Source organism: Mixophyes fleayi, chromosome 1 (assembly GCF_038048845.1).
Source record: "Mixophyes fleayi isolate aMixFle1 chromosome 1, aMixFle1.hap1, whole genome shotgun sequence".
Classification (NCBI taxonomy): domain Eukaryota; kingdom Metazoa; phylum Chordata; class Amphibia; order Anura; family Limnodynastidae; genus Mixophyes; species Mixophyes fleayi.
This window is the reverse complement of record NC_134402.1, coordinates 354,749,148-354,760,663: the sequence shown is the minus strand read 5'-3', so window position 1 is coordinate 354,760,663 and position 11,516 is coordinate 354,749,148. Positions and strand designations below refer to the sequence as shown.

The following is an 11,516-nucleotide window of genomic DNA, read 5'->3' as shown; positions in this document are numbered from 1 at the left end:
GCGCAGAAGCTCCGTTTCGGCAGCACTGTACTATACAGCAGCCGTGGCGCTGTCAAAGAAGCGTCTGCGGCGGTGCTGTATACAATACAATACAATACAATACAATACAATACAATACAGCACCGCCGCAGACGCTTCTTTGACAGTGCCGCGGCTGCTATATAGTACAGTGCCGCTATGTAGGGGCACTTCTTTAGCGGAGGGGAGGGGTTTCTGGAGACCCAGAAACCCCCCCTGCACGCGCCCCTGATTGAGGAATACCAGCTATACATATACAACTGTACATTATACCCAGGGCCATCTTTTCCATTGGGCACGATGGGCAGGTGCCCGGGGGCCCCACGAGCAAGGGGGCCCCATAGGCAAGGCTCTTAATAAGAATAAATAATCCTGCAAAAAAAAATCCTGCAAAAGAAAAACTTCAAGGGTCACTGAGCAAGTACATTTAAAAAAAGCAGTGCATAGAGGCCCCTATATATATATCTTTATCTATATAACTATATCTATATATATATATATATATATATATATATATATATATATTATATATATATATATATATATATATATAGGGGCCCTGATGCACTGCTTTGCCCGGGGGCCCGTAATGTTAAGATGGCCCTGATTATACCCAGCATTTATACCCAACAGTGCCAAATACAATACAACCTGCCATGCCCATATATTATATGAAGCAGTGAAAGGATAATATTTTTCAGGAATGACAAACACATTATAATTAGCCATAACTAACACATTATAGCCAATAACAATTTATGTAGAGGCACAAAGGAGAGAACAGGGGAAAAAATTGAAATTATTCTAGGACACATTTATAACAAAAAAAGGGGGACATACCTTCTAAGTTTCTCAGTTTACCAAGTAAAGTACCACATTTTCATTATTGGAACATTGAACCCTAATTTTCTTTGGGTTCAGTTGCAAAGCACCAAAAATAAAATAGTGTAATTTTATTATATAGTAAATATTACTCTTCAATAAATATTATCTTTATACTAGGCAATAAGAACTGATTGCAATATTATAATTTCCCAGGGACACTGGGCATCTCTAGAGACAGTGTCAGTTTTTAAATATTAACCAAATGTACAGTGTAATTCTTATTCTGTGTATAAGATACAATTCAAATCATCTATTGTTGTCATCACAGCTTTATAATCTATTATCTATTCAATTAGTGTTTAAAATACATAGTACTGCGGCACTTTTTATAAGCTCCAAGAGCCCCTAAAGTGTATAAGTGTATGACTGATTTACACCGTACCCCATGTAGCACTCAGGTTCACCTGCTCAGCAGCAAGGAAATTATTCTAAAATCTCGGTATAATTGCATCCATATATATAATACTTTATAATTACATTTGGTGAATTTTGAGAAACAGAGACAGTGTTATGGTCACACATTTCAGGGGCGCATCTTTGAAGATCCCAGTGAATTGCGGACAGTGCACAACTATGTAAAATGAGCCTTCTTTACCTTGCCCTTAAATAAAATGGCCTCTACTGTTCCCCTTCCTGCCTTACGTACAGACGTCTTTTCTTGTGCTGCCAGGTCTGCACTGAGCTTTGAGTACCCGGATGTGACAGTGTTCCAGCCGGGCCGCCGTAGAGCCGTTACGTGGCACTAGCTGCTCGCACCCCGGCTGCCTGGAGAGGTGACGCCTCTTTAGGAGTGAGGCCCAGACTCCGCACAAAGCTTCCTGGTCGGTGCTCGCTCGTCTCCCAGCATCTTGTCGCCATGTTTACGATATCGGAGCTCGTAGCCCTGGTCGCCTTCTTCTCCGCCACGGCCTCAGGTTACTTCGTGAGCATCGACGCTCATGCAGAAGAATGCTACTACGAGCATGTGACGTCCGGGACCAAGATGGGCCTGATCTTCGAAGTGGCGGAGGGGGGCTTCCTGGACATCGATGTGGAGGTAAGAGTGGCCTGACATAATACAGCACATGTCATAGAGGTGATGTGCCGGCCCCCACTGGTGTATGGGAGACTGGACCTGTCTGTGTCACCGAACCTGTGCGGTGCTGGATACCTGGATACACAGAGCAGGATCCATCTCTAGAATGGTACAGAGTTTCAGGTCACTTGAGATATATATATATATATATATATATATATATATATATATATATATATATATTATCGCCAGTCTTTGTGGTGGGACTGTCAGAATATCCAGCTGTCACTCTGTCAGCCACCGTCATTGGTCTTTATGTAAAAGGAATTATTTGAACTACGAAATAGTATTCCTTAATTTTTTTTAATGTGCTACTGTATAATTAGTTTTTAAGAAATGTTATTGTTCATGATATTACCTTGGTAGCATCAGTTAAGCTCTTGTGTTGTACAGAGCCAGATGATCATAAAATAATACAATCAAATAAGTTTTTTTTTTTTGTATTTTCTAAATTTAAGTATAACAAGGATATTCTCAAGACCAGTTGACAGTTATGTTGAAAATGTGTTTTGTGGAGAGCACTGTACAAGGAAACATCTGTTCTCATGTGTTCAGTGAAGGGAACTTACTGCAGTTGCGCCCCATGCAATATTTAGGTCATTTTTAAAATAAGCTATTTCCATCCACTTTTATCTTAAATATGAGAAGTCTGAATAGGTTGTATATGCTGATTTACATTACTACTGCTAGTTTTACTGACAAAAGCAGCAGTAGTTTTGTATAAATTGAGATAAAATAAACAACATTTGTTTAGATTGCCTGTCTAGTCTTAAAAAATGTGTAATATGCTGATTTATACCATGCATTGCTGATAGGTTAGTTTAGTCACTGATCAATGTTGGTGATATGGTTGTCTTTGGTAAATATGTAAATGTTTTTACCATTTGCTATGACAATGAAAGAGGTTAAATATGGACATGAAGCAGTCTAAAGCTGGGTACACACTACAGAAATTTCGACCAACTTTTAATGCCGAGCGATTTTACATGCGATTGATAGTCCGATCGCTCGGTCCATGGACTGCATACACACTAGCCTTGTTTAGGACGATAAAGGGAAGAGCGGACGTCCATTTAGCGACTTTTTACAGACATGTTGTCGTGAGCAATGACTGTAATTTCGTACTCACTGTTGTGGATCGGTCGGAAGTTTATACACACTACACAGCGGAAACGAGATTGGATCGAAAATATTAAACGGTACGACCAACCAAATGAGGCGAAAATCGTCCATTTGGGCAGACTTTCGACCATCGTGTCACTGCACACACTGACCCGACTTATTTTGAGCCGATTATTGGACGAAAACAGTGTAGTGTGTACCCAGCTTTAGAGGCATATCTTGGATACCATTCGCCAGCTCATGTTAGGCCATTTTTTATTTAGACCAGGCTTAACTATGTTAGGAGTCTATCATTTTATTTATCAATGCATATAATAGCCCTTAAATGTAAATGTGTTTGTCACATCTGAAACCAACATCATTGTATGCAAAACAGTTACTTATAACCTAATCCTGCTGTTATTGTTACTGAGAGCATTCATTATTTCAGAAAACAAAAGAAAAACTGCCTTTTTATTTCAGATTACTGGTCCTGACAATAAAGGAATATATAAAGGAGACAGAGAGTCCAGTGGAAAGTACACCTTTGCTGCACATATGGATGGAACTTACAAATTTTGTTTCAGTAACAGAATGTCAACAATGACTCCAAAGATAGTGATGTTCACTATTGATATAGGAGAAGCCCCGAAAGGCCAGGATATGGAAACAGAAGGTGGGGATTTTTTTTCATGATATACGTCATGGAATATAGTGTATATATAATCTTATTATGAAAAGTTTGCATAGTTATAAAAAAATCTATATATACTATATTTTAGCCCTAATTGGCCTAAGCGCTTATAGAGGAATATAAAATTTCTATATACCTGTTGCCTGAGCCACGAGCAAAAATTAGCGTTGAAATTACCATACAAACTGTAATAATGCGCACTATTACCGTAGTAGTAATATGCTGGCCACGTTACTCTTGAGAGCAACGCTGTCAATTGAGTCTGATCCATACAAAAAGTCCCTTGGCTTGACAGAATGTAAGGCATTTACAATTGTATGTAAACTTCATATAGGTGAGTGTTGCCTAATTTCATTTTCAGCTTTAAAATCCATGCTTAGGGGCAGATTCAATTGTCTGTGATTTTCCGAAGAACAACATGGATGCGCTGTTTTACTGGTATTACGGTAAAAACCAACACCGATCTTTGCTCGCACCTCTATGGGGCGCAAGCAAAAATCAGCGTTACGTCTATTTTAAAAACGAAAAAAAATTTGCACAAGGTGTCTCGCAGCTGTTCCGGAAGCACCTCCCACAAATCTTTTTATTAGTTGAATCTGCCTCTTCGTGTCTTCAATATCACCCGTAAGCTAATGTTTTGTTTTTCAGCCATCTGGGTAACACAGAATAATGGGATATAGCAACTCCCCTCATCAAACCCCCCTTCATCAGCAGAATTGTGAGGGTCCCTTTCCAAGGACCCCTGCAATTTTGGAGTAATCGCGATTCACTAGCTGCACAGGATCCTCTACCCGATTCGATGTGTTGTTCGTGTCTAACAAGTGCCAATTACACAGAAACTCAGCTCTGTCTATTCAGGGCCTGTATTAGAAATGAACACAGCACTGTTTGACAATGCAGGATATTTAAATAGCAATGTGATTATCAGGTAAAGTGCCGGTGGGAGCGAGTACTTCTGAACTGTTGGGGTCCCTGGCATGGGATACTGTAACTCTGTTTGTTGGGAGAGGTGCTGGTGAACATTCTAATTTGTGTGTGGACATATCCTTTTAAGTCCCACCCTCAAGAGGCAGCACACTACAAGGAAAAATATGACACCCCCCACGTGACCACCTTAAGCCTAATTAATATTTTTGTCAATCACTTTTTTAAACTATCTACCCAAGCACCCTTTACCTGCATTGTGCAGAGCTGCAGCAAGAGGCCCTGCTGGGGTAAAACATTTACACTTTTAAAACTGCAGTCCATCTCTGACTATGTAATCCAGAAAGTGTGGGGGGGGGGGGGGTCATTTTAACACTAGAAATACATCTGTGAAGTCCTGCATCAGCATAGTGACCTTCTCCATGCTGTTCTTCCTTCTGGTTTAAAAACCAGAAGGAGGACAGGCTGGTCGATTTGGCTTCCTAAATTTCAACCACTATTGACGTTTTGTTGTGTTGAGAGCGCAGACTGAATTGTTGGATTACTGAAATTCAAAATTCTCCTACCTCCTCCAACAGGAGAGATCACCTTTTGATTAGGCATGGGGTGCTAAGTATTTCACAAATGGTGGTGATCCGTATACTTTACCCCCACAGTTCTGCTAGTTGTGGGGAGGGATTTTTTTACCGTACAATTTTCAGTTCTGGGTAGCGTTTCATGGTAGTAAGAAAGAATCAAATTCTCAAAGATAGTGTTTTCGTTAGTCACTAAAGTCCAATTTCCTCAGTGAAGGTAATTGTTGAAACCCAATGCCTTATCCCATTAGCAGATACGTCATTCTGGTTTAACAAGTTCTACACATGGGCATTCGCTTAAACTCCATTAATCACACACGTGCTTTTATCTGTTTTTATCTCTCATAATTCTCCTAGGTGGTGGAGATACATGGGATGGTATGTCTTTTGCTGGCTGAAAACTGATTAGTTCCTCTACTGTTTTGTGTAGAGAGTAACATTGTTCTGTGCTTTCCTTTTCTAACCCCTCCTCTGTGTTGGCATGGCAGTGATGTGTGTTGATGCAGACACTGGGAGAATAAGCTTGGTAACTTACCTAACAAAGACCTAACTTTGAGGTTCCTGGAATATAGCAGTGTGTTACTGAAAACTGGCATGCCGTTTGATTTGTTTTCTTCTGACAGTATTTTAGAGGGCAAGTCCTAACTGGATACTCCCGTTGCTCACTTTATTAAAATATGGAAAATCAAAACTTAAGACTTTATTCTGTTAAACTTGTATAACTTTTAATTTTTTCCCCCTACTTTATTAAATTTCGTTTTAAATACCTTGACTTTAACCAACCCCCTCTATTCCCTATAATGGTATCTTGGTGGTGAGACCCAAGTAGCTTCTAAGATAAACAGAGTCGACAGAGGTCTCAGCTAAGTATAGCAAATTGTGGGGGTTCCCAAGTGAGAGACACCCACTAAAGTAAAGTACTCTCATAAGGGAGAGAGGTTGGCTGCTTACATTTAATATTAAACCCAAAAAAACCTTTAAAGCTTTATTTTACTTAAGCGTTCTTTTTTGCCTGTGTTTGAAGATGGTGGTTATATGCAGAACTCTGCACATTAAAATTACAGCATGCACCCATGTAAAGCAAAAATAGAAGTTAAACTACATATTAGATATACATAATAAGCACTATACTGTTCAGCATTTACACCTGTACTAGAGCTACCACTTCCTCAACCAATCGTATAATTATAGTCTCTCTGTTTGCAGGTTCTATACATGCATTTCATTTAATACATTATTTGTGTGGTTTATTACATTTGAGTTTTCTTTGAGATTTTGATTCATTTTTAAGTAAATGATCAAATTTGCTCAGAGCATGTCTTGAATTGTTTTACTGTATTTGGCCCATTAACATCAAGAAGACAACATAGTTTCTGTTCTCCATACAGTGGTTGAAAAGATACTTTAATTCATGCATGCCCATGGCTGCCTCTTGGGTTATGTGCTGATTGTTTGGGATTTTAAACTGTATCATGTTTGTGCACTTGTCATGCAGCACACCAGAACAAGCTGGAGGAGATGATCAATGAACTTGCGGTGGCCATGACTGCTGTGAAGCATGAGCAAGAATACATGGAAGTGCGGGAAAGAATACACAGAGCAAGTGAGTCATCACTATGGTTTCTTTAGTGACCTTACCGGGGGAAAAAAAAAAAAAGTTTTAAATATATTGATTTATGTTACAATTTATTTTCTGAAACACTGGAGATTGTCTGTCTTTATGGAAGGCATCATTCACAGGTTTCTAACTTCAGTCAGCAGACACACACACAAATATTACAAGTTTTCACTTGTATCAGGCAGTGGATGAGTCATTCTGACACACCTGGATTGTCTAATGGATTATTAAACCATTCTAGGTGACAAGCCCTGATGTGAAAACGTAAAAATCCAATAAGACAGATGTGCCATGAGCTACATTATAGCTACTTTATTACAATTGTTTGTTGCTGTTAGAGATGCTACAACTGGCAGCATAGTGTTTGCCAAATCAGTTAGACAAATCCGTAAGAAAATTCACTGTTGAGTCTTGAATTTTTGACCAAGTAAAAAAAACAAAAAAAAAACAAGATCAAGCTAAATTTGAGAAAGTCAAACAGGTTTGACCATGTGAGAACGGAACCATCTTGAACATTTTAACCTTTTTTTTTTCTCAATGACAAAGCTCTGATACAGTCAACGAATGTCAAACATTGTAGTGTTCACATTAAAAAAAAGTAAATTTTTTTTTTTTTTTATTTAAAAAATCTTATTTAAACAGTGTTTACAAAAAAATATAAAATGCCACAGATTTTAAAGAGAACTGCGAACGAAAGCCGCAAATTTTGATCCCCAAATTCGAACATGAGTCATTTGCAATTGTACCGTGAACGTGTTTGCGGCCTCTGCACTGGTGAAATTCTGTCGACTTTCAAAACCGTGCAAAATTTGTCTCCGACTGCATATGTTCTAAGCTGGTGCTTTTCCACATGTTTGCTAGAGTGTAAAACCCTTTGTAATGCTTACAAAACTGAGGACTTCTGAAGAAAATATTTGTTAAGCTTGTCTTCCTTCCAGGAGATATGCACTTGTGTTTGTCAGTCTTATCAATTACCTGGGTATAACTGCATTATGCAACCACCAGCATTTTTCCACTGGTTGAAGGAAAAATGTTCAGCTGTCAGCCGGTCAGTTGTGGATGCCAACATCACAATGATGGACAGTTCCAGTGCTGTTACAGATATTAGTACCGGGCCTATCAGCATTCACTAACTGTAGGTGACAGTAAGTACAAGGGAGACAAGGCAAAGCTTGAATATAAAGAAATGTAAAAGTTTAACTGGGATATTCCTCTACATCAAACTATGAAGAACTACTTTTGTTCTTTAAATTTACTGGTTGATCTGCTACCATAGGGGCAGTACTAGAAATGTAGAGACTATTAATATGGATGTGTCTGGTCTGGTTTATATTGACTTGTTTCTGTTTTTCCAACAGTTAATGACAACACGAACAGCAGAGTGGTGCTCTGGTCATTTTTTGAGGCCCTTGTACTTGTTGCTATGACACTGGGACAAATCTATTACCTGAAGAGATTTTTTGAAGTCCGACGAGTGGTTTAAGAAGTTATTTTTTTGTGGGGGCATTTTTTTATTATTATTTTTTTTCCCCCTGATGAGCCCAAACTTGTTTTTTTTTTTCCCCCCCTTCTTTTCAACTTTTATTTTGCAGGTTTTTTTTTTTTTACTTTTTAAACACGCGTTGTAGCATAAATAAACATCATGCTGCATTTGTTCAGGAAAGTCCCCAAGAAATCACAACTGAAGTGACATTTTTGGAAAGATTCTAGAGCACTCTGTGGTACCTGTCCGGATTGGAAGTAACTAGTTACATTTGTTTTTCTTCCCACTTTATTTTTGCAAGGAGGCTGTTTTGGGTTTATGGAGACTAAGAGCCAAAGAGGTCCCTACATGAGATGGCTGAGAATAAACCACAAAAATGTAACCTGCAAATTAACATCTCTCTAAACTGTAAACAATAATATTGACTCCTCTATTGTACATTGTCTGTAGTTTCTAATAATTCATAACCTAACAAGTTCTGCCGACAAGAGAGTCTTGCGCTTCATTGTTAAAAGTCGCGCACAAAGATGCACCGAAATCTGGATTTTAATTATGGCAAAATCAAGTGGCCTTTTAGCCTTAAGCTAAGACAATTAATCCTTTTATTTTTCAGAAGCACTTCTGTCACAGAAAGGGTTAATGCTCTCTAAAAGATAAAGTTGCTTTAAGGCAGCCTATATTTGCATCTTACTGCTGCCTTATTGCTACCTGTCATGCAAATACAATTTTATTTTAAGCATCATTGAGGGTGCACTGCCTTTGCTAGGTGTTTAAAGACTCTGCTTTTAGCTGACCAACTTGTAAAGGGATTTTCCACTTGATTTGTTTTCTCTGTCCCACCTCCTTTCCAGAGTAGTATAGTATTATTTAAGAAACAAACCTTTTTTAATAACTGATTCATCGCTGAATGTCTGAAATTTTGCTGTAAAATGTTTACCTTATACAGCCATTGATTGAGTTCCTAGGATCCATTTGCTCCACGTACCCCCTGCCAATTATAATGGATTACAGTGTGTTATAGTGTGACTACACATAATGAGCTATTCTAGAATGTGTTTACTTTGCTGTGTAGCTTACTGCAGACTATTGTGCTATCTTATCAACCAGCAGTTGATAACATTGATGGTGCTGCCTGCTCTATTCACTCACTTCAAATGTATCCTCCATTGCTGCCCTCTCCAACCACAAGCCCACTGGGGTAAACACCCTTAATAGGGTTACTGGACTGGAAGTCTCCTGTGCATTAGGAAAATATTACGCTCCACATCACAGCATCTTCTGTATCTTCAGTTCTGTCTCCTGAAACTTTTTCCATATGTATTTGTGAAGCTCTTAAAGCCATCTTTTCCTTAAGTTTAGTCCTTTAAAACATACTACTCTGAAAAGGGGGTGAAAGAGGCAAGATCACATATTTAAAAGGAAAAATCCTTTAAAGAAGCAGCTGCTTTCTAAGCTAGAGACAAAAGACAAAAAGTTGACAAATTAACAATCATCCTCCGATTTATTGGTTAGTTCCAGTCTTTTTTGTTTTTGTAAAACTGCTGTAATAAATCCCTAAGTAAAACAGAGGAATTTGTTGATTGATCGATTTCCATTTTAATAATGGGGGGGGGGATTAAATGGTTTCTGGTGTTGGTGCAGATCAAGATTAAGTTGTGAATTATGTAATTTAGCTGTTTGTATTTCTTCTCTTCTCCCTCTCGACACAGAAGCAATCTTTACAAGCAACCAAACTGTTTTGTACAATTAAGTTGTTTTCATATGGGTTTCCATGTTTAAATAATGTTTTCAGCCCTGGGCAACACTTCTCACGCAGCAGGTTTAAGAAGAATGATATAGTCCTTTTGTTAGGACTGTTGCTTGCTGATTTTGACTTCAAAATTGATTTGAAAGATGTACATTTAAGAAAAAAAGCTTGTCTAAATATTTCCCAGGTCCAGTGAAAAAATAAACACATTCTTTAACAAAAATGGTGCATTTACTGTGCTTTGTGCAGTGTAACACATCCATCTATTAAAGGTAAAATTTCAGGTTAGGTTTTCTTGTTTCACATAATATGAAAGGCACACTTTATTCTGCACAGAACATTGGTTTTCTTTGTGTTTTCTGGCGTCTGTTGTGATTAGAGTCCAAGACCAGGTCTGTAAGGATTGGCCTCTCTCCAAGTTGGAATGGGACGTCCACCAGACAAGGGATAGCCTTGTGGGTGTGGACAGACGAACAATCTGTTTGTCTAAATTCTTCTGAGACCCTGACCACTTTCGCAAGATCTCTGCCTGAAGGGGATGGGAGTGAAACTGCGCAAAAGGAACTGCCTCGAATACCGAGACCATTGTCCCCAGAAGCTTCATGCAACTGAGTACCGAGACTCTCTTTTGCAATAGCATGGCTCTGGTCCTTTTCTGCAGAGCTAAGACTTTTTCTGTTGGAAGAAAAACTCTCAGAGACTGAGTATCGAAAAGCAGACTCAAGAAGCGCATCTATTGAGTTGGCACCAGCGATGACTTGGGTAAATTCAACACCCAGCAGTGACTCTGAAGAAACTGCATAACAGTCTGAATCTGTTGGGATAGAAGAATCGCAGACGGTGCCTTCAACAAGAGGTCGTCTAGATAAGGGATACTTGTTATACCCTTCTGGCGCAAAAGACTGGCTATGACTGCCATAATCTTGGTAAAGACTCTGGGGGCGGTAGCCAGGCCGAAGGGGAGATCCCTGAACTGAAAATGCGCCTCTCCTACTGCGAACCGAATGAGACTTTGGTGTCCCTCCCAAATAGGTACATGCAGGTAGGCTTCCTTGATGTCTAACGATGCCAAAAACTCCCCTTTTTCTATCCCTGCTATCACTGAGCGTAGGGATTCCATGCGAAATTTCTGAATCTTCAGCTGCTTGTTTAGTGACTGAAGATTCAGGATGGGCCGGAAGGATGCATCTGACTTTGGCACCAGGAAGAGGTTTGAATAAAAACCTAGACCCTTTTATAGAGGAGGGACCTGAACTATTACCTGTGCAGTAAAAAGCTTTTGAATAGTTTCCTGAAGTGCAACACGTCTGAGGGGACAAGAGGGGAGAGGCGTGACGAAGAATCTGTGACGGGGGGAGAGTGGGCTAGATCTATGACATAACCCCGGGACACAATT

At 39.2% G+C, this 11,516-nt stretch overlaps 1 protein-coding gene across 2 annotated transcripts; it reads left to right on the top strand.

Annotated features, from left to right (window-relative positions):
• Positions 1–1,618: 1,618 nt before the first annotated feature.
• Positions 1,619–10,343, top strand: TMED2 (transmembrane p24 trafficking protein 2). 2 transcript variants are annotated; one of them, XM_075177300.1, is made up of 5 exons: positions 1,619–1,939; positions 3,563–3,755; positions 5,630–5,650; positions 6,768–6,875; positions 8,249–10,343. In XM_075177300.1, exons 1-5 carry the CDS (start codon positions 1,760–1,762, stop codon positions 8,371–8,373), a joined length of 627 nt encoding a protein of 208 aa, XP_075033401.1. In that variant the 5' UTR covers positions 1,619–1,759; the 3' UTR covers positions 8,374–10,343. The 2 variants fall into 2 exon arrangements, with proteins under 2 accessions (XP_075033401.1, XP_075033412.1); XM_075177311.1 differs by lacking the exon at positions 5,630–5,650 and having other exon boundaries at positions 1,623–1,939.
• The last annotated feature ends 1,173 nt before the right edge of the window (positions 10,344–11,516 follow it).

What these genes read in the sequence shown, in the direction of transcription:
- TMED2 (XM_075177300.1), top strand. Translation starts at nt 1,760, where the DNA reads ATGTTTACGATATCGGAGCTCGTAGCCCTGGTCGCCTTCTTCTCCGCC. An exon ending in CCAGGATATGGAAACAGAAG is followed by an intron (nt 3,756 to 5,629) that starts GTGGGGATTTTT and finishes TAATTCTCCTAG; the next exon opens with GTGGTGGAGATACATGGGAT. An exon ending in TGGTGGAGATACATGGGATG is followed by an intron (nt 5,651 to 6,767) that starts GTATGTCTTTTG and finishes CTTGTCATGCAG; the next exon opens with CACACCAGAACAAGCTGGAG.